The sequence below is a fragment of the Lepisma saccharinum genome, chromosome 19, assembly GCF_977018435.1.
Source record: "Lepisma saccharinum chromosome 19, izLepSacc3.1, whole genome shotgun sequence".
NCBI classification, from domain to species: Eukaryota; Metazoa; Arthropoda; class Insecta; order Zygentoma; family Lepismatidae; genus Lepisma; species Lepisma saccharinum.
Window position 1 is genome coordinate 71,804,179 of NC_139247.1, and position 20,833 is coordinate 71,825,011.

The 20,833-nt window shown below is 39.9% G+C and overlaps 1 protein-coding gene across 4 annotated transcripts in view; it reads right to left on the reverse strand.

The window, feature by feature from the left end:
* The window catches only part of LOC146002926 (uncharacterized), a 28,503-nt gene continuing 7,670 nt past the window's right edge, over positions 1-20,833 (reverse strand). For all 4 annotated transcript variants that reach the window (XM_083141082.1, XM_083141085.1, XM_083141084.1 and 1 more), the window contains 3 exons: positions 13,109-13,281; positions 6,720-6,871; positions 1-2,147 (listed from right to left, as the gene is read on the reverse strand). In XM_083141082.1, the coding sequence (XP_082997208.1) occupies positions 331-2,147; positions 6,720-6,871; positions 13,109-13,281 (2,142 nt within the window). In that variant the 3' untranslated portion in view covers positions 1-330. The remainder of the gene's footprint in view (positions 2,148-6,719; positions 6,872-13,108; positions 13,282-20,833) is intronic.

Consider the following 20,833-nt stretch of genomic DNA (forward strand, 5'->3'; position numbering starts at 1 on the left):
AAAACACAAGAATAAAGACAACAAACAATGATGGTTGATGCCAGAATGGATTTTGGGATCTTAGTGCCACATGGAAACCAGGGAAAGTGACACGACACCATTGAAGGTTTTTACTTTATTTCCTTTTACTTATCTTTTTCCAAATGCAGCTGCTCTCCTGCCTTCAAGTAGAGGATAACGTATACAAGTAACACTCTTTAGTAGTTGCAAATTGCAGTTTGAGGTAGATAAGAGTTTTATTAATTCATTTGCTAACAGTTTTGCATAATATTTAACTGAAACACATTTGGATTTACATTTTAAAACAAAAATGCAATTAGCAGTTGCCTCTTACTTTGTGGTAGCAACATCTAGAACAGCAAACATAAGAATATTGTCAAAAACATCATCTAATTCACTTACTTTGAACAACTCGTATTTAGAAACACTGAAATACTCTTGAATAAAGTTACGAAGTCTTGTATTTAAAGCAAATGTGGCTTGTTCAAGAAGCCAGAGGAAGATCATTTGTTCCCGTATCCGCATGTACAGCCCCATTTGATGCAACCTTCTGGTGTGGCTGACTGTCACGGCATCCACAAAAATCATAAGTGCTATGTTGCACACGGCCAGAAACGCCAAGAAAAAGTAAATTTTCGCCCCTGAATAAACTTGCACCACTTCCGTAAAGCCGTAGTCCCAACTCTGTGACCAGAAGCTGATGACTTCTAGAATGTAGATTATTATACCTTTTCCTTCTCCAACATGGAAAAAATTGTAAAATACAAAAGCAAAGCCCATTATTACTAAGAGAAAAAACAGTGAAAATTGCAACGTGAGGTAAATAACTTCTCTAAACATGCAAGAATAACGGCCAAATACAGTTAATCTTTCAGTGTGGAAAATGATTCCCATCCACGCAAAGATTATATTGTAGGCGTTGATGGCATTTATCCATCTGTTATCGGCATTACCAAATACGGTTATAAACCCTACGCATATGGGAAGGCTTCGGATAATGGTTCCAGACCCAACATACTTGAAACTGTATGAAGATTTTGTAAGCAATAAGAACATACCAGGACCCACAAATATGAAACATATGCTACACAGAATACCAAGAAATATTCTAGAGGTCATGAAATATGGATGGTATTGTCCATATGTTTTTTTAATGAAAGAATATATAGTCAAGTTTATGACGAAAAGAATGTAAGACAGGAAGTAAAACAGGAAGAGTGGAAACACCTTGTTCCATTTTAACATAATGAAGCTCTCGATCAAAGGATGACTTGCAAAATACTTTTCCTGGAAATCTTGTGCACCTGCTATTACAGAGTACACAGTATTTATTTGAGTTTCTTGTTCGGTGGAAGGAAGCAAAATCCCGTAATCTAATATCACCCATGCTTTGTCGTCATCGTAAAAAAACCTATTTCTCTTCTGCCGAAGTAAAGTAGTTAATGTGAGGTACGGTATGTCGACAATCGTGATGCAGTTGTCGAGTATATCTTCCATCATGGCCCAAGCATTGGGATCATTCTTGAATATCATTTGAAGTGCCGTTCGTCTGTAAATGGTGGTAGCTGCGATGCTAGCTCCCTTCTCGATCAGAGTCTTCACGCATTTTTGAGAACGGGCTTGAGCTGCTACATGCAGAGGCGTCCGCCCGATGTAGTCCCTCTCCTCCATGGCCTCGCACGAGGACATAAATGTGGAACTGTAACAGTGAGCAAACAGGGGATGAGATTTTGGTTGACTGTGAACCATCACGTAACAATGCAGGATATACTCGAGACACTTGCTGCTCTTGTTCTGAGCAGCGATGTGAAGGCAGTTCATATCTTGGGAATCTGGTAGTTGGCGAGAAAGTTCTTTCCAGCACCAAACCTTATCAAGGTCTGTCATCTTCTGCAATAAATCTGGGAAGTCGGCCATGATGATTTTTTGAAGAAGCCCTAATATCCTAAATTCCGCTCCCGCTTGCAACAAGAGGTCTGCGCAGCCCGTATAGCCTTTAACTACTGCAATGTACAGTGGTGTCTGAATGCTGAAACCAGTGGGGATGTTTACGAGTTTGGCGTAGGTTTTGTTCTTCAACAGCAATTGAAGCATCGATGTACTTCCTATCTTTGCAGCATGGTGCAGAATATTTTCCATCTGTGTATCTGCAAGAGAAAAAAGACACCAGTAAATAAAAGGTGGTCAGTATGTCACGTCACATTGCAGCTGCTTCCTTGCTGTTGCTGTTCAGGATCTCCCAACAGGGATTGAACCCAGGACTGTCAACCATTTGGTTGCAATGGAGCTTGAAGTCTTAGAGTAGAACCCTGATTTTATATTTGCTTGTATTATATGCTCAGCTCAATCCTCAATTCCCATTGAGCATAATGGAAAATTTTTCTGCACTTTGTTTTCTCATAAAATCAAGGTTCCACTATATTTGTTTCTTTCAATTGTCCTTATCTTTATGAACATGTTTGACCAACTTCTCAGAAAATTACCAATTTTTTATCTTGCTTGCGTGGAACCACATTATCTATGTTCTTCTTAACCTTTTTCCGCCCAAGCATCTCGAACGAGATACCCAAATGTAACCCTCACTGTCCCAATGTCCCAAGCGTCTCGATCGAGATGCTGTGTCAAGGTCGTAGTTTTTACATTATAACTTTTCTATTTTTGGCTAGAATTTCGATTTTATTTTTTTATATTGTTCCTAACACATGTATTTAACAGAAATGTTTTTTTGCATTTTTTTTTGTCTTCATGAAAATGGAGGGGAAAAGGCGGGAAAAGGTACTTCTCTTTTGCGGCTCTTTTCAACGTCAAATTTTTGCCGACAAAGGAAGACCGGCTTTGTTGTTCTAAAGCAATGCTTTTCACTCCCTCCTGCTAAGTGCATTCGAAGGAAGCTTGTTTATCAGTATCCGATGTCAAAATGAAAGTTTTCCGTGAGGGTGCAAGCAGGGGGTGTGGGGGAGGGGGAAGACTTGTTGTTGAATCTGCGTTGTGAGAATGGAATTTCAAAGCACTCTGAAGGAAACCTTTGTTTTTTTTAGCACAAGTGTCCACAAGTGGCAACAGGGGTTACCCAGCATTGTCTAAAAATAGAATTTCAAGCAGCTGCAAGAATTGGTGCTCATTTTTCACTACGTTCTAGCTTTTCGTCCGTGAATGTTGTGCGTAGGTGTTGTTTTGTGCCCAAGTGCAAGGACATTTTTTGGGTGAAGTGACAATTTTTTAAAATAATTTTTGGGGGTTTTCTCCCTTGCCCCTCCATATATACGCCAAATTTGCATAAATTTTGCATTTTGACATTTTTCGGGGGATACCATTTTTTTTTAAAGAAAAGTATTTTTGAGGGGATTTCCCCCCTTTCCCCCTCCATATGTACGCCGAATGTGCAAAAATTATAAAAAAGGTAAAGGTAAAGTGCTCCCCTGTGCTTAGCACCACGCCATGAAGGCGTATAGGGGGTGTGGGGGTAATGCCTTACACTTTCTAGATCCGGTCGTGAGTGGGGGTGATGTGATCAGCATCACGCCCCTGACCGCCTTTACCCCCCAGGGTTTCCCCCAGGTACCCATGTTATTCGACGCTGGGTGGGCGCCGGGGCCGCTTCCATCGTTAGAAAAGTTCCCGGATTTGAACCGGCCGGGGATCGAACCCGGGACCTTTAGCATGGTAGTCAGACGCGTTACCGACTGAGGAAGACCGGCTTTGTTGTTCTGTTGTTACATTGGTCATATGGCAATGATGCAAATATTTTTCTGTTTCTTACATGCGAGCGATAATTTCTATGTGCATTTTGAACTTTTCATATCCCTTTTTTCGGGGGAGCGGGGGGGAGAAACCCCATTTTTAAAAAAAAATTCAGGGGATTTCCCCCCTTTCCCCCTCCATATGTGCACCGAATGTGCATAAATTATATATCGTCTGAATCTGTGATTCATTCTGCGTACAACGGTATATCGTTCATATCTCCAGGGCAAATAGTCTATGAGCTAAAGTCATTTCAATGTACCGCTGAATTTTGAAGCTTGAATCAGTGGCATGCCGACCATTCCTTTTGGGGGTATAACTCAAGTTACATTAGTCATATGATAATAATGGAAATATTTTTGTGTTCCTTACATGTTAGCGATCATTTCCATGTGCATGTCGACACTGTCATGTAATTTTTGCTTGAGGGGAGGGTGGGGGAACAAATTTTTCCCCCCGAAATTTTGGAATTTTGAGTTAGCCCCCTCCCCCTGCCACATATATGCCGAATTTGCAAAAATTTCATATAGTCTGAATCTCTGGTTCATTCCGCGTACAACGGTATATCACTCATCTCTCTAGGGCAATTAGCCTCCGATCTACACTCATTTAATTGAAACTCTGCATTTTGCTCAAAATCGGCTCGGGACAGAGAGGCTTACATGTGAAAAAGGCCTTGGGCGGCAAAAGGTTAAAGGTTCGCATAACCACTTTTTATTTGTCTGGAACCACATGGTAAAAATTCATTATTACAAGTGGCATCAACGTTTTTGTTGAATGCAACATTTAAAATGCCACAGTATCAAGCTAGTTAAACAGTTCATCAGGATGTCTTCCAGTCTGGAATTTATTTCTTCTGCAAAAGTCATGAAATGTCAGGGAAATTTACGGTGTTTCTAGAATAATCAATATTCTTGTAGTAGGTTTTTGAACAAAATGAAAGTAGTTTTTTTTAGGGGGGGGGGAGAAATTGCTGCTATTTCAGTGAACTTTAAAGTGATGACAATTTATTCTTAGTTTTCACAGTCTAGATCTGGTGGGATCACCCATCTCAATGGTCATGTGAAATCGAAGATGAAGGATTTCCAGATAACAATATTATGTCAGCCATGGTGCTATGAAAAGTAACTGAGGAGTTGGGCAGGCGATGCAGCCAATATAACAATATCATGTGAAAAATCAGAGTGGCTACACTCTGGGAATTCTGCTTGAATTTTTCTCCGTAGATGTGAAAAATTGCAATTTTTATTAATCCAAATCCCATTGAATTTATAAATGCTGTGAAGCAATGAAGTTGTCAGGTTTTGTAGCTTATATTTAAAGCTCCTTTTTGCAATGTTCAGGGTGTTATTCTTGATTAATTTCCAATTTCCTAAGAAGTTGTGAAATGGCAACATGGTGCAACAACCCTCCAACAGCCCTTCAACTCTCTTTGCCACCATTTTCAGGGTGTCTACCAAAATTCTTGATTTTTCCTTGACCCTCTTCCATTTTGTAACTAACTCTCTAGCCTTCTTGAACCCGAAGGTTCATGACTGCAGCAACACAGACCTTCCATCTTTTATACGTCCTCTACTTCGGTAAAGTTGAAAATTAGCAATCAAGAAAATAAACATTTATTTAATGAAAAATCCCTACCAAAGTCCAGTTAAGATGAAAACTGAAGCTGTATTTGCTGATAATGTGCGAATTACTCACAAATATATAAACTAAAGACAAAAAGGTTAAAAATCAGCAACTTACGTGTGTGAGTATGAGATTTTTCGTACTACGTTTCGGAGGTTACACTACCTCCTTCTTCAGGTTAAACCGATGTTATTCAGACACCTAACATGGTGCCTCGTCGTGAAAGTGAAGGTTAAGGATTTAGGTTAAAAAGTTGTATGAAGGACACTTTCTAAAAAAAAAAATGGGATAAAGCCGCAGTGAATAGGGACGAGATGGGCTTCCATGTTACTCCTGAGGTTAGGAAAGCCGCCGAGGTGGAAGTTGATTTCACCTTGGATTGGTGACTCCCGAGCCCCAGTTCGGAAGGACTGAGGAGGAGAAGTTTTCTTTCTCCAGCTATGGGCTGACACCGTGCATTCGCCTACCCCGAGCATTGGTCGGCAGTTCACCGACTTCAACATTGGACGTTTTTTTTATGGGATTGCGCGGTTTTAGATGTGTAATTTACATTCCGTTTATTTTTTAGAAAGTGTCCTTCATACAACTTTTTAACCTAAATCCTTAACCTTCACTTTCACGACGAGGCACCATGTTAGGTGTCTGAATAACATCGGTTTAACCTGAAGAAGGAGGTAGTGTAACCTCCGAAACGTAGTACGAAAAATCTCATACTCACACACGTAAGTTGCTGATTTTTAACCTTTTTGTCTTTAGAAGCTGTATTTAACGAGAATTAGACCTGCTTTATCTATTAATGCACTCTGGACTGGATTTGGCAGACTACACTGTAGCAAGTCTCAGGCATCTGGACTCGCAGCCAGTAAGTATAATCTTTGGTGGGGCTTGTGTTGTCATCCCTATATATTTGTGATTGTCCCTTCATCCATCTTATCCTACCACCATTCATCTTCATCTTTGCAATTAGTCAAAGAGGCAGGAAAGTTACTAAATCAATCAGTTATTGTCACAGAAAAAAATCACGACCACAAGTATATTTTCATGACTTTCATGACTGGTAAACACCATGATTTTATTCTTTTTTGAGACTGAAGCCTGCTTCTTCTTTTCAAGTACCTTCACAATAATTGTCCTTCGCGATATACCTAAACACTAAAATTTTGGGGACCCCACTGACCTTTGGCTTTGCAGGAGCCTGGGAATATACAGTTTAGCGGTTGGAAACCCTCAAAAATGGTTGAAAGGAGATTGGAAGGTTCATTAGGCAACCTTGAAGCCCAAAAAAGGTGAACATTCTGCAGTTTATTCAATATTTCCTCAGACTCAAATATATTCAGGACAAGGCAACTTACCTCCATGTAAAAGTGCACTAGCTGCTCCCTTGTCCGACAAATATTGGAGAGCACGAGGCCATTCTTTGGTTATGCAGCATTTTAATGCACTGTAGCCATCCTCTTTTAATTTTCCACCAGCTTTCTCAGTAGCTTTAATAAGGTCTATGAATCTGGAACAAGACAACGGAGAGTTCTTCAAGATGGGTTGAATTTGAAACTGGACATGATTTTTTGAACACGCATAAAATGGAAAACCTTGAAGGGCAGAGAACCCTACTGAAATATTTTGAAAAGTACAATGGGGGGGGGGGGGGATGAAAAATTAGCTTAATTTTCCATTACTTTTGTATCACAATGTAGATAGGACAGAATTGGTATGTACATTGGTCGACAATTGCTAAGGAACAAGCACGTTTTGACCAATAACTTTTGACTATGTGATCAGGATGCAAGAAGTGAACAATATATTTATTTATTTATTTATTTATTTCGTCTTCTTTTACATGGCGAAGTTAAGGCTGTGGAGCCTTTTCTTCCACTTGACCATGTTTACAAAAAAATTGAATATGAAATAATTAAAATTTTGAAAAAAAAAGGAAGAAAAAAATATATAAAAAATTACAGAGAAATAAAAAATACAAAGAGAAATTACATATAAGAAAGGTAATCTAACCTATAGATACGGACACACACACTCACACACACACATACATATCTTTGCCCTTACACACGTACAAGCAAATACATAACACTACACTTACTTAAGCACAGTCCAATATTACACATACTTAAAACACAGTCCAATACGGTATACTTTGACGATAATTCATCTTAACTATTACTCTAATTCATTTTAGTGCCTTACGTCCTTCTATCATTCTCTGCACCCGCCATATTAATAGGGAAATCAAACATTTAATTTTCATTGTATAATATGTGTAACTTTAACAATTTTTTGAACGTCACAATTGAGGAAGAGACATGAATTTCAGGTGGCAACTTGTTCCAAAGGCCTGCTGAGGTAACAGTAAAAGAATTTGCATAAAAGTTGGATTTGTGGAGTGGAATGGACAGCAGAGACCTTTCGCGCGATCTGGTGTTGTGGCTGTGAAAGTCGGAAAGATGTTGAAATCGGTTATAGAGATATTGCGGGTCTTTTATTTGGAGGATTTTGTACAGTAAAATTAACTTATGAAAATTACGTTTATCGCTTAATTTAAGCCACTCGACCTTCGCAAAGTACGATGTCAAATGGTCTGAATATTTTAGGTCGAAAACGAAACGAATGCAGGCATTTTGAATTCGCTGCAGTCGTTTAGCTTGCTCGTGATTGACATCCAAGAAAGCAATGTCGCAATAGTCAACAATGGGAAATACAAGAGACTGGACCAGTTTAATTTTTATGCGTTCAGGGAGGAAGTTTTTGAGCCGATAGAGTGAATGCAATGCACTGAAAGCTCTTCTAGATACAGAGTTAACTTGCTCTGCCCAGGTGAGATGTTGGTTGAGTATCACACCCAGATTCTTAACAGTAGTGGAGAAGGGCAGATGAATGTCATTTATGTTGAGTCTAGGGAGGCTAGATTTATCTATTTTGCTCAAAATTCTAGGGGAACCTACAAGAATACACTGGGTTTTAGTCGGGTTTAGATGTAAGCCATGGTGTGCAGACCAAGTACTTATTTGTTTAAGGTCATTGTTCACAATTTCTATTGCATGCAGTATTTCTTGCGGGGGGAAAGAGAAATATAACTGAAAATCGTCGGCATAGATATGGTATTTACAGCCGTTAAGCACCGTCGGGAGGTCGTTTATATACAGAGCAAATAAGAGGGGGCCGAGTACGGTGCCTTGAGGGACACCACGTGGAATGTTTTTCCACGACGATTTTCCATATAGGTCAACGACACATTGTCGACGTTCTTGTAGATAGGAGCAGAACCAATTAACCGCGGAGTCGGAAAAATTGAAAATCGATGATAATTTAGCGAGTAGAATTTCATGATCAATTGTCTGAAAAGCTTTTGTAAAGTCTAGAAGTACCAGAATCGTAAGTTGTTTATTGTCCATGGCTAGCCTCATGTCGTCGGTTACGTTGACAAGAGCCGTGCAAGTGCTGTGGTTACTTCGAAAGCCAGACTGAAGAGGATCTATTAAATTATTTCGCGTTAGAAAGTCCCGGGTTTGATCGCTAACGAGATGCTCTAGGGCTTTAGACAAGGCTGGGAGGATGCTGATTGGTCGGTAATCGTTGACGTTTATTATGTTGTTTGTTTTAGGTATAGGGCGTACCAGGGCGAGTTTCCAAGACGAGGGAAATGCGCCGGTAATTAAAGAAAAATTAAAAATATGAGTGATAGGAGCAAGTACGTGGTAGAGAATTTTTTTAATCATGAGGATAGAAATTTCATCTACTCCTACGGCCGATGACTTTATCTTCTGTAACGATTTTCTGACCTGTTCCGGCGAAAAATAAGAAAAACAAAATTTTGGAGCAGTTGTGGAGCGTGTTTCAATGTTACGAATCGTTTCGTGTTTCACATTATCATCGACGATCGGAAGATCACAAAAGTGATCGTTCAATACTTCCGGTGGAAATTTATTCACGGATTCGTGGTTTCTCCGTTTCCCAACTCCCAGTATTTTCAATTTTTTCCAGAGGACGTCAGGTTTGCTTTCGTATGTTAGTAGTTCAGACGCGAATCGACGCTTTGATTTTCGTACTTCCTGGGTGCAACGGTTCCTCAGAATTCTGTAATTTTCAAAGATGGATGTGTTATAATCACCGACCTTGATCGCCTTCCTATATTTGGTGTACGCTTTGTCACGCATCGCCATAAGCCGGTGCAACTCGTCCGTCAGCCAGGGAGCAGGGGGACGCGAAACACGCTTCTTCCTGACTGGAGCATGTTTATTGTACAATTGGAGGATAAAGGTATTTAACAATAAGACTTGCTCATCCACTGTAGGTAACGTACTGATTAAATGCCATGGTACAAGGGCAGCGTCTTCATTTAGGCGGGCTTCGTTAATGTTTTTGAGGTCTCTATACGAAACTTGTTTTGCTTTGTATTTAGGAATGCGAAGATAATAGGACACGTAAATTAAATCGTGGTAGGAAATTCCAGGCACTGGTATTTGGCCATGGCGCGTTACACGATTTTCGTCAGAAACCAAGATGACGTCAAGCCACGAGTCGGAAGTGGCCGTGTGGTGGGTTGGATTTAAATGGCAAATGGAAAGATTTAAAGCAGAGAACGTATCACGGAATTCTATAACCTTTTCTTTTTTGCTACATAGGTCGGTATTCATATCTCCCAGAATGATCGTGTGTGAATATTTTGGTAGAAAGTTTGCAACGTCGTTCTCGAAGTTATCAAGGCGAGTGCAAGGTGGACGATAGACTACCGCCAGGAGGAGTTTTTGTTGACAGATACTGATTTCGAGGATTATATATTCCGATGAACCTTCATAGGCATCGGGCGACTTTGAGAGAATTTTGGCAGGGACGTCCTCGCGCAAATAAATTGCCACTCCCCCTCCCCTCTTTCCGATTCTGTCTTTCCTAAATAAACGAAATCCCGGAAGATGCACCAGATCGTCCGAAAGACTCTCCTTCAACCATGTTTCCGAGACCAGTAAGGCATGTACGTCTTTGTTTATTTGAATTATATTTTCTACTTCTAGGAAATGAGCGAGAATACTTTGCGCGTTGATATGAATTGCGTTAAAGCTGCCGGGTGCAAGATTCAGCTGCGGCCCAGAATATGGATAAACCGTTTCCGTTTGTAGCGCTGCAGTTGAGTAGGAAAGGCCATTGTTGCTGTTTGTTGGAGAGGTACAAATGTTGCAAAGTTGGTTGAAAAAGTTTGACGTCGGCGTTGCCGAACTTACAGTACACAAATCGTCTCTATCAGCCATAATATTTCTTACGGTTTTTAAAAGTGCTGACAAATGGATGGAAAGCACTCATTTTAAGTACAGATATCAGATGATTGGGATGATTGGGATTCCCCATCAACCAAAGAAACAGGACGTCATAAAGCAAAACCAGCATAAGCAAAACAAAGTGAGGAAAGCACATGAATCACAATTTGGCATGTGTAGAGCGAGTCCAGAGGAAATCAGTATGGCGTGTGGCCAACGCGGACTGGACAGCAAGCTGCACACCTGTTTGGCATACTGTCAATGAGCGTGTTCGTGAGCGCAAGGGGTATATTGTCCCATTCTTCCTGAAGTGCAGTTTTCAGCTCCTGGAGGGTCCGGGGTGGCAGATTCCTTTGTGCAACCTGCCTTCCGAGTGCATCCCACGTATGTTCGATGGAATTGAGATCCGGATAATATGCAAGCCAGTCCATGCGGGTGATGTTTTCTCTTTGGACAGTTCTGTGTGGATGCGCATTATCATCCATGTAAAGATAGTCCGGGCCCACTGCACCCCGAAAAAAAGTGACCATAATCTTCCAGGATCTCGGTAGAATACCGTGCTCCAGTAACGGATCATGCGGCGAAGATGTGCAGTGGTGTTTACCCATTTTTCATTATCCCCCCTCCCATACTATGACTCCGGGTCCCCCATACCTGTCACGTTCACAGATGTGCTGTACATGATATCGTGTTCCACGTTCTCTCCACACCATTTGATATCCAGAATCACTTGTCACACAGTACCGCGATTCATCGGAGAACAGTCCATCTGTCTTGGTCCCAGTTACAATGCTGCACACACCAGTGTAATCTGGCATGACGGTGAGCTGGTTTTAATGGCACACACTTAACTGGCTTCTGGGCATACAACCCACCACTATTCGGTCGTCGGGTAATGGTTTTTGGGGACACACGGACACCTGAAGCACCAACAAAGTCTTGAGCAATTTGGGCTGAAGTGGCAGATCGATTCCTTTTTGCCACCTGGATGACTTACCGATTTTGGCGAGCAGTTGTACACCTTCCATGACCTCCACCATGCATACGCAAAGCTGTTCCTCTGGTACGAGTAGCTTTCTGAAGTCGGGAAATGACACTTTTCGATACCCCCATAACACGTGCCACTTCAGTGACACTTTGCCCTGACTCCAGCTGACCAACCACTCTGCCCCGTTCGTAATCACTTAAATGCACTCTTCTCGCCATCTTCCTACATGCTTCTTCTGTTGCACACCATTATTGCACTGCCAACGGTCTCTACCGTGTTTGACTGCCTCCCGTGGGTACCACCTTCTGCCACAGCACTGAAGTCTTTTCCTGATAACGATGCTCCAAGCGCACACGTTCCTTTCTGTTGTGTATGAAAAAGATATGGGTCAATATGTGTTTGTTCCTTAGCAGTTGTTGACCAGTGTAACTGCTCTGTGTTATAATAAATGCATTATTAACCTTTCAACCCACTCAAGCTTGAAAAGTCTAAGGAAAACTAATTTGATTTTTTTTTTTTTTACCCTGCAACACATTTCAAATTTTCGAAAATGGCTATGGGTGTGGATTCTGATTGTGTAGTGCTAACATAGTCACCTTGTAATCAAGGGTTCTTGTTTCTATCCTGGTGGAGACACTATTGGGAAATTTTGGATGGTGGTTTATGAAAAGTTTCTTGAATTTCGAATTTTTTACGCTGTATAAGTGCAATACATTTCTTGGAAATGTGCAATTTTAATTTGAGAAATGTGAAAACAATGACTTCAGGAAGAAATACGTGGGAAACATTTAAATACCTTTAGGTAAAGAAACGAAATGTATCAAAAATGCGAGAGGACAAATTAAACTCCATCATCATCATCCTTTGCTGTTTCCTGCCTCTGGTCTTCCACCACTCGTCTGTTTCCACAGTGTTACAATCTTGTCCTCTTCTCCTAACACTCTCCGCTATCTGCTCTTTCCTCAGACATCTCGGTCTCCCCCTTGGCCTTATTCCCACTCCTTATGCATTGTCACAAACTTTCAATTCACATGATCACCAGCTCTGTATCAAAAGTGTCCCGGAGAGAGAGAGAGGTCTGGCACTCGAACTAGGCAACGCAGCCCGGTTGACGCCACACAGTGCATGGGAACCAGTGACTTTTGTCCTGCTCTCGCTTTGCTTTTTCCCTATGTGGCACCAGCACAATTCTGCCCAGCTGCCTATTTTCGTAGCTGTGCATTTAGTGAAATAATGACATGTGGTGTAAGTTGTGCCTTATTTAATTAAGCATTTTAATAATTCATTGACCTCTTCAAATAATGTGTACCACATTTTGATGGACTTTAACTTGTAGACTGAATGTTTAGGACATGAGTTGTACTTTTCTATTTAGAGTTATTCGATTAGTAAAATGATGGCTATTTACTAAGCATTCTCAACTCTGAAAGTAAGGTTTTATAAATGAAATTACCTTCAACACTACAGATGTATTGGTCAAAAGAGGATTTACCTGTCCTCGCTTTCCTCTCGAATTGTGATGCTTCCGAGGTGAAACAGTGGACTCCTGTCATCGCTGTCTACTGCATTAATATCTGCCCGAGGTAGTAGGAGTAAAATACACTTTGTACTTACACACGCAAATGCACAATGCAGTACCGAGAACTTTGATGCCATTTTTGTTGCCTGAGATCAGATTTAATGAAGAAACACATGTAATGAAAAAATTAAAGCATTCTATATTAGACTGTATCTATGCACTTACGTTACCAAGCACTAATGTATTGAATTTCTTTTTCATGCACATATTACAGGTGAAATTTTGGATACTTAAAAGTTAATCATAAAAAGATAAATTAACATGAGCATATTTTTTTCCAGCAGTTAGTCCCCTTAGAAAAAACCTGCATGCACTTATAGCACTGGATAATCAACAATTTTCTAGTCTGGCAGTCTCATTTTGGAAAGTAGAGCAAACGCTCCATTCCATAAACTCAAGGGAAGGGAAGGAAACATTCAATCACCACGGAGGCAAAATCTGCTACTGATGGCTCATTTGCAGTGCAATCAAAAAAGATCTTTGTGAGTGGGTTGCTTGAACTACAAGTCCATCACCATGTTTGTGCACTTTATTTGACCCAATAAGAGCTTCAACAATTAAAAAAAAACTCAAAACAAGCTGTTGACAACTTCTGCACAGGCACACACAAAAATCCATTGCTTTAAAACACACAGAATTTAAGAGAAAAATTAATGAAAATAGTCATGGATAATTTGCCGAGCAATACTAGTTGATCCCACTGTGCAACCACACCAGGGCCGCCATAGTGGTGTGCGACGCGTGCCACCGCACAGGGCCTCGTGCTTTGAGGGGCCTCGCTCTTTCAAGTCAGTCGTTCATTCATTTCTTATAGATAAAAATATATATAAATGACTTACGTGAGTGAGTAGAAATGGTTCAAAACAACGTTTCAGAAGTCTCTACTACTTCCTTCATCAGGTAAATAAATTAAAAATAAAAACTTTAGGTGCCAAACATGGTACCGCGTTGTCAAATCGTAAGTTGAGGATTCAGGTTGAGGATTCCTCCCCCCTTTTTATACCCGGTAAAATTCTTTTCGATATTTTTAGGGGCCTTCATCCCGCATTTTACGCCGAACAAGAATAACCCGGAAGAAGAAAAAGGGGTATACCGGATAGAATGTGAATGTGGGAATGAATATGTTGGGCAGACGGGGAGAAAAATGCACACTAGATGGGATGAACATGATAAAGATATTAAGGAAGGGGTTCCCAAAACAGGCCTATCCGAACATATCATAATGAGCGGACATAGGATTATAAAAAGAGAAGTAATTAGGAAGGAGGAGAATAAATTAAACAGGAACGTTTATGAAGCTGCATTTATATGCACCGGAAAAAGGAATAAGCTTAACAGAGATGATGGTAATCTGGAGGAAGGGTGGATCGCTTTTCTTAAAAAGTGGTATAAAGCGGTAAATACCGACACTAAAATGGGTTTTCATGTCACTCCAGAGGTTGTGAGGGCCGTCGAAGAAGAAAGGGAGTTCACCTTGGAATGGTGACGTAAAAGATCATAGAGGGGAATGTTGGAGGGGAAATTTTCCCCTTCAATGCAGCACAGGAGCGCTCCCAGTCCATGTGTTCTACCCGACACTGACGGGAGTCACTAGGGGGCTATAATAGGTCATCGATTTTTATTTGTTTTAGTTGTGTGGTTTTTGTTTTTAACTTTTTTAACCAGTGAAGGTTTTCATCGGAGTTTTTATGCCGTCACAGTATGTTTTTTTACCTTTTTTTATCCTCAACCTGAATCCTCAACTTACGATTTGACAACGCGGTACCATGTTTGGCACCTAAAGTTTTCATTTTTTATTTTTAATTTATTTACCTGATGAAGGAAGTAGTACAGACTTACTCAATCACGTAAGTCATTTATATATTTTTATCTGTATTGATACTAACTAACTCTCTAGCCTTCTTAAACCTGAAGGTTCATGGCTGCAACAACACAGGCCTTCCATCTGTCCCTATCTTGAGCAAGATCTATATACTCTTTTCCATCCCTACAGATTTCTCTTAGGTCCATCTCAACGTTGTCCCTCCATCTTCGTCTTGGGCTTCCTACAGGTCTCTTACCATCAGGTTTCCCAACAAGAATCTATTCCCACTATCTGTATTGATAGTGAATAAAACGCACCATTGTAAAATGTTTCATTTCTTATGCAAGTGAGATTGCATTCGAATAGACTAATAGAGGGAAGAGAAGGAAGAAAAAAATAATTCCTGTGAAACGAAAGATTCCACCATAACAAAGTTGATTTCTCGTAACGTACAACGGTGTCCATTCTTGTGAAGCCATCAGTCAGAATTCACCGACAAGGAACAGCGACGTATTTGTGAATACAACTTTCCTCGATTTCCTGTCATATATTATTGCTCGACAGAGGACAGGCACCATAAAATGGTTGTTTGTCTACTTCAAGCTGAGGGACAATACATTTGATGGTGTGCTGCCCCACGCTTGAAATTTACAATATGTTCAAGCCCTCGCGTTTACAACCGTAGCAGGGTTTGTTTCTCTGATGGTAAGATGAAACTGTCTTTGGAGTGTTTGGTACTCCAAGTAGTGCAAAGTACGTAACGCTCTCGTTTTAGAAAGTAATGTGTATGGGTGGGGATTTGTAGGCAATAGAAACTCCTAAAACAAGTAGGCAAATGGCCGCCACAATGATAAAAACATGCACTTTTCTGTTCTTTGGGCTAATTGTGGAGATGATGGTAGATGATATTAGAAAAAGTTACTTTACATAAAAAAGAAATTAATATAAGCATACCTAAGTGAAGAGGGCTCCTCATAACATAGTGGCTCTGATAGTAGTAAGCACTCTAGCTTTGGAGCGAGCGATCACTATCCCGGTGGGAACCCCCAAAATTTTGGGTTGACCCAGCATTGTGAGGACAATTGTGGAACTACCTGAATAGATATTGTGGAAGTCTCTAAAGCCAGAAAACAGGACTCGATGCGCAGACCACGGGACACCCACAGAAAAGTTACTTGGTAGGCCCTGGCCCTCGGAGGGCTGGAGTTGTTTGTAGCAGCATTAATGTGAAGAACGTCAAAATTATGGATATGTTCAGTGCTTTCGGATACGAGGGCCACTATTTATATTTTGAGCCTTGGCAACACTGATTGAAGTTAGGCGTGAATTGACGTTTGCACGGAATCGTCTGGCATTATTGACCATAACGTACTTCAAATGTTTTGTCAATAGCTTCATTTGTGTTGTTTATGTTGCCTTGGAGATTGCGTGACAACAATAAAATGGAATTAACTTGTGAACATTTTCGTGCGATGATTTTTTTACGATTTTCGACGTGGATTATCAAGACAAGAGTGCATCGATCAACTTACTTCCACACTTGCCACTGTGAAGCGCTGGTATAACGAATTTAATCGTGGCCGCCATTCGCTCACCGACGAGATTCGCGAAGGTCGTCCAAAATCAGTTGTTGTTCAAGAAAACATTGATGCTGTGCAAAACCTAATACTGCAAGATCGTCATGTGACATACTGTGAGATTGAGGAAACCATAGGCATTAGTTCCACCAGCATATATAAAATATTTCATGATCATTTAGCTTTGAGAAAGGTATGTTCTCATTGGATCCCACACAATTTGACAAAAACTCAAAAAGACGCTCGCGTCAATTGGTGCAAACAAATGCTCAATAAATACAATCGTGGTGCTTCAAAAGACGTATACAAGATTGTAACAGGTGACGAATCATGGATATATGCATATGAGCCGGAACTTAAACAGCAGTCGACTGTATGGGTGTTTCAAGATGAACCCAATCCAACAAAAGTTGTTCGCGCTCGAAGCACATCAAAACAAATGGTCGCCTGTTTTTTTTGGGAAAACTGGTCATGTGGCAACTGTGCCTTTAGAGGAACGTAGAACGGTCAACTCTGAATGGTACACAACAATTTGTTTGCCAGAGGTCTTCGGTCAAATACGGAAAACAAACAAACGCCGTCGGATCATTCTTCATTAAGACAATGCCAGCTGTCACACATCTCGTCTAACAACCGACTTTATGAACAGTCAAAAAATCGAATTGATGGGTCATCCACCATACAGTCCTGATTTGGCACCCAATGACTTCTTCTTGTTCCCGAATGTCAAGAATAAATTGCGTGGACAACGATTTTCGTCGGCGGAAGACGCCGTTGATGCGTTCAAAAACCATATTATGGAGGTGTCTCAAGAAGCTTGGAAAAACTGCTTTGACAAATGGTTCGAACGAATGCAAAAATGTATTGACCATAAAGGAGAATACTTCGAAAAACAATAAAGCAGTTTTCAATGTCAAATTCCTGTTTTTTCATTGTTAGGCTCAAAATATAAATAGTGACCCTCGTAATAGATATCATCCCAGTTTTTATACCTACGATTCAAATATAGAGTTCTCAAAAAATGCTATCTCTGTTTTTAAACAATCTGTCATCTTCATAATATTTATTATTTAGAATCCAAGCCAACTGCAAATTACGTTTGCTCTATTAGTGTTTCCCCGCAAAACTTTGTGAATATAGTTTAACAACTTGTCATAATTTGTAAGAGTCAAGTAGAAGAGGAGACAAGGCCATCATCTACACGATAAATTGGTTAATACATTGGTTGTAAATCATAGATGACTTTGTCTACCTGTTTACATTACTCGTGACACGAGGTAATTTGTATGCTTAACATTTCGTTTCCTTTTTTCTAAAATGAAAATTCTCCACCGCACAAAGTTTGCAAGAAAAGTTTATCTAAGGCATTCTTATTGAGTTCTCTGGTAAGAAAGTCAATCATTGTGATTTTAAGACATGAGCCTACCTTAGTGGTCAAGGTGGTTGAGTGGTCAACCCCACCGAAAATTCCAGGTTCAAATCCTGGCCTGGGCTTCAGTGTTTAATTTCATTTCATTGTGAGTATCCATAAATTTCATATAGTGGTGGGCATGGGTGTTTCTCTGTGAGTGCCCCTTCTTCAATTTCATCTAACCATCATTCGTGCTCATCGTTACAATTTGCCTAAAGAGGCAGAAAGCGACGCAAAATAAGAAAAGCAGGAATAAACACACGTTTGAGAACAGTCCTATTGCTGGAACAATCAATAATTTGCCTCTTTTTACTTGTGACTGCACAGCACTCAGTTTGCAAGAATTTTTTCATGGTATTTTCATTTGGCCTTTTTGAGGTGAGCAATTCGCAACACACCCTTATAGGGTGATATTCCAAGCAATTCAGATTTTAAACAGTGCTCGTAGCACTCTCGTGAAAAAGTAAAGTGCAAATTTAAAGCGCTGAAGCCGAGGGAATATTCTAATTACTTCCTGCTACTTTGACTTCAGCTCGTAAATCAGATGAACGATTGTGATATCTGTTCTTTTTATTCTGTGAATTTTACCTTTATCAAGTCTTGAGAAAAATATCTGCTGTCTACATTTTCCATAACTGCAAATAAATTTTATGAAGCAGTTTTATCAAATTTCAGAGGAGGCTGAGCACCCCATGGCTACGGACCCGTTTCACTTTCTAAGCAAGCATGTCCTATGTTTTCTGCGGCAACCTTTCATCCCTCTGACGTCAAACTTCACAGCTCTATCCATTTCCAAAAAGGGGCTTTATAAACAGATCTCTCAAGGCAGGCGGTGATCAGGTCAACAGCCCTTGGGTAAGCATATTCCCCCGCAGATGAATAAAAATTAAGATCTGGATATATATATATATATATATATATTATTTCCTCACAAACACTCCCAGAAAAGGAGCGTTTGCAGTCAACTATGCCAAAGTGCCTCAATGAAGTCCTTCTTGTTTGAGACAGTAGTGCGTGCGGGTGTGTAGAATCACAATTATGGGAAGAAATGAAATGTCTAGGAAACGGGACAAATTTCGTAATTTTTAATCAGGATTCCAAAAGGCTATAAAAAAAGGAAAGAAGGGGAGGTGCATTTTTAAAAAGACAGAAAGGTGCCTTCGAAAAATTGTTACTACCTCTAAATACCGTTTGCTTCAATTTCGCCACAATCGATAAAACGGAAATAATATCGAAATCCTGGGGTTTAGTGTTAGTGTGGTTGTTGGTGATACAGTTGCAGCCGTGTGTGCCAAAGACCTAACAGCATCCCATATGTGTGCTAATACACACTCAGGGTGTCCACAATTTTGTAAGAACAAAATTCCCTAACTTTTTTATGTTTTCCAGACCAAAAAGAAAAATTTTCCAGACTAACAACCAAACCACCCAAATATTGCCCACAATAAAGTGATAAATGTCAGTAGCCACTTACCATAGTAGATTTCTAGTTAAAAATAGTTCAAAATATGGTCCTTTTCCTAGGTTATTTAATATGCAATTTTTTTTGTAACTGTCAATACCCAGTATATCAAACTGTACTAGAGTATGTCAAAAAAAAAAGTCTTGCTTGTTCTTTTCTCCTTTCTTCAAGAACCGACTTTTAGTGTTTTTCCACAAAAAAAAAAATATATTGATTTTTCCAGACAGTAAATTTCCCTGACATTTCCATGACTTTTCTAGGTTTTCCAGTCTAGTAGACACCCTGACACTAATTATGCGGTATTTGAATTCATCCTAGGATTGAATTTTTTAATCTTGGAAGACATGTTATTGCCCTATCTCCTCCCAGTTATTGTGTATTCTGTGATTTGAAGCAAATCAACAGGCAAAAATCTTCTCTTTTAAAATTGATCCATTCTCTAAGGGTTAAGATCAAAATATAACCAACTACTCACAGATAGATAGGATTAGGACAGGTCTGTCTGTTTTTGGACTCTTAACAACAATTTTCAAGCACCATGGCATCAGACATTGTGCGACCCTGGTATTAAGCAACTATTCTTTCATCTTTCATTATGATGTAGAGCAGGGATTCCCAACCTTTTTACTTTCGTGGCACCCTTGGGAAAGAGATTAAAAACTTGAGGCACCCTTTTAGAATTTTTAAATCTTAAATTGAAGTGGAATATGTTATCAGGAGCAAGTTAAATTTATTATCAAATAAGTACCTACTCCAGTACTAACGTTATTCATTTATTGAAAGATAATATAAGGAACAAACATCAGAATAGAACACAGTTTACTACAATGGAAATCACTCAAAAGAGTTTTGTTTTCTTAATGTGAAACTTGTGATTGATGCTTAGATCACACATGTCTGATATCAGGTCTTATACAGTTGACAACAAAACACGCATAACATCCTAAACGTTATGCAGTCTACTTCTTTCTTTCGATTTCGTGGTACCCCGGTTGGGATCACTAATGTAGAGCATCGATTGTCAATACCATCAGATTTTTCTGCAGTATTGTAATATATATTGGAGGAAAGTAAGGAAATTTGTTTCTGCACAAAACTATCATACAGTACCAACTCAAATTTATTGTGTTGGACCAGCTCTGCTGGTATTTGTTAGAGTTGCGTGAGCTGCTTCTAAACAATATAACTAATTTTTCATTTTGATGCAAACAATTCATTATTTTCATCTCTCTCCTCTGTGTCAATATCATAGGTGCATGGAGGGAAGGGGGGATGAGGATCAAAACCCTCTGCCCTTTGGGTTAAACTTCCTTGAAAATAACAGGTTAATATAATTATTTAGTTCTAGTTTCCTACCTATAATAGCATTCAAAATGCTTTCAGC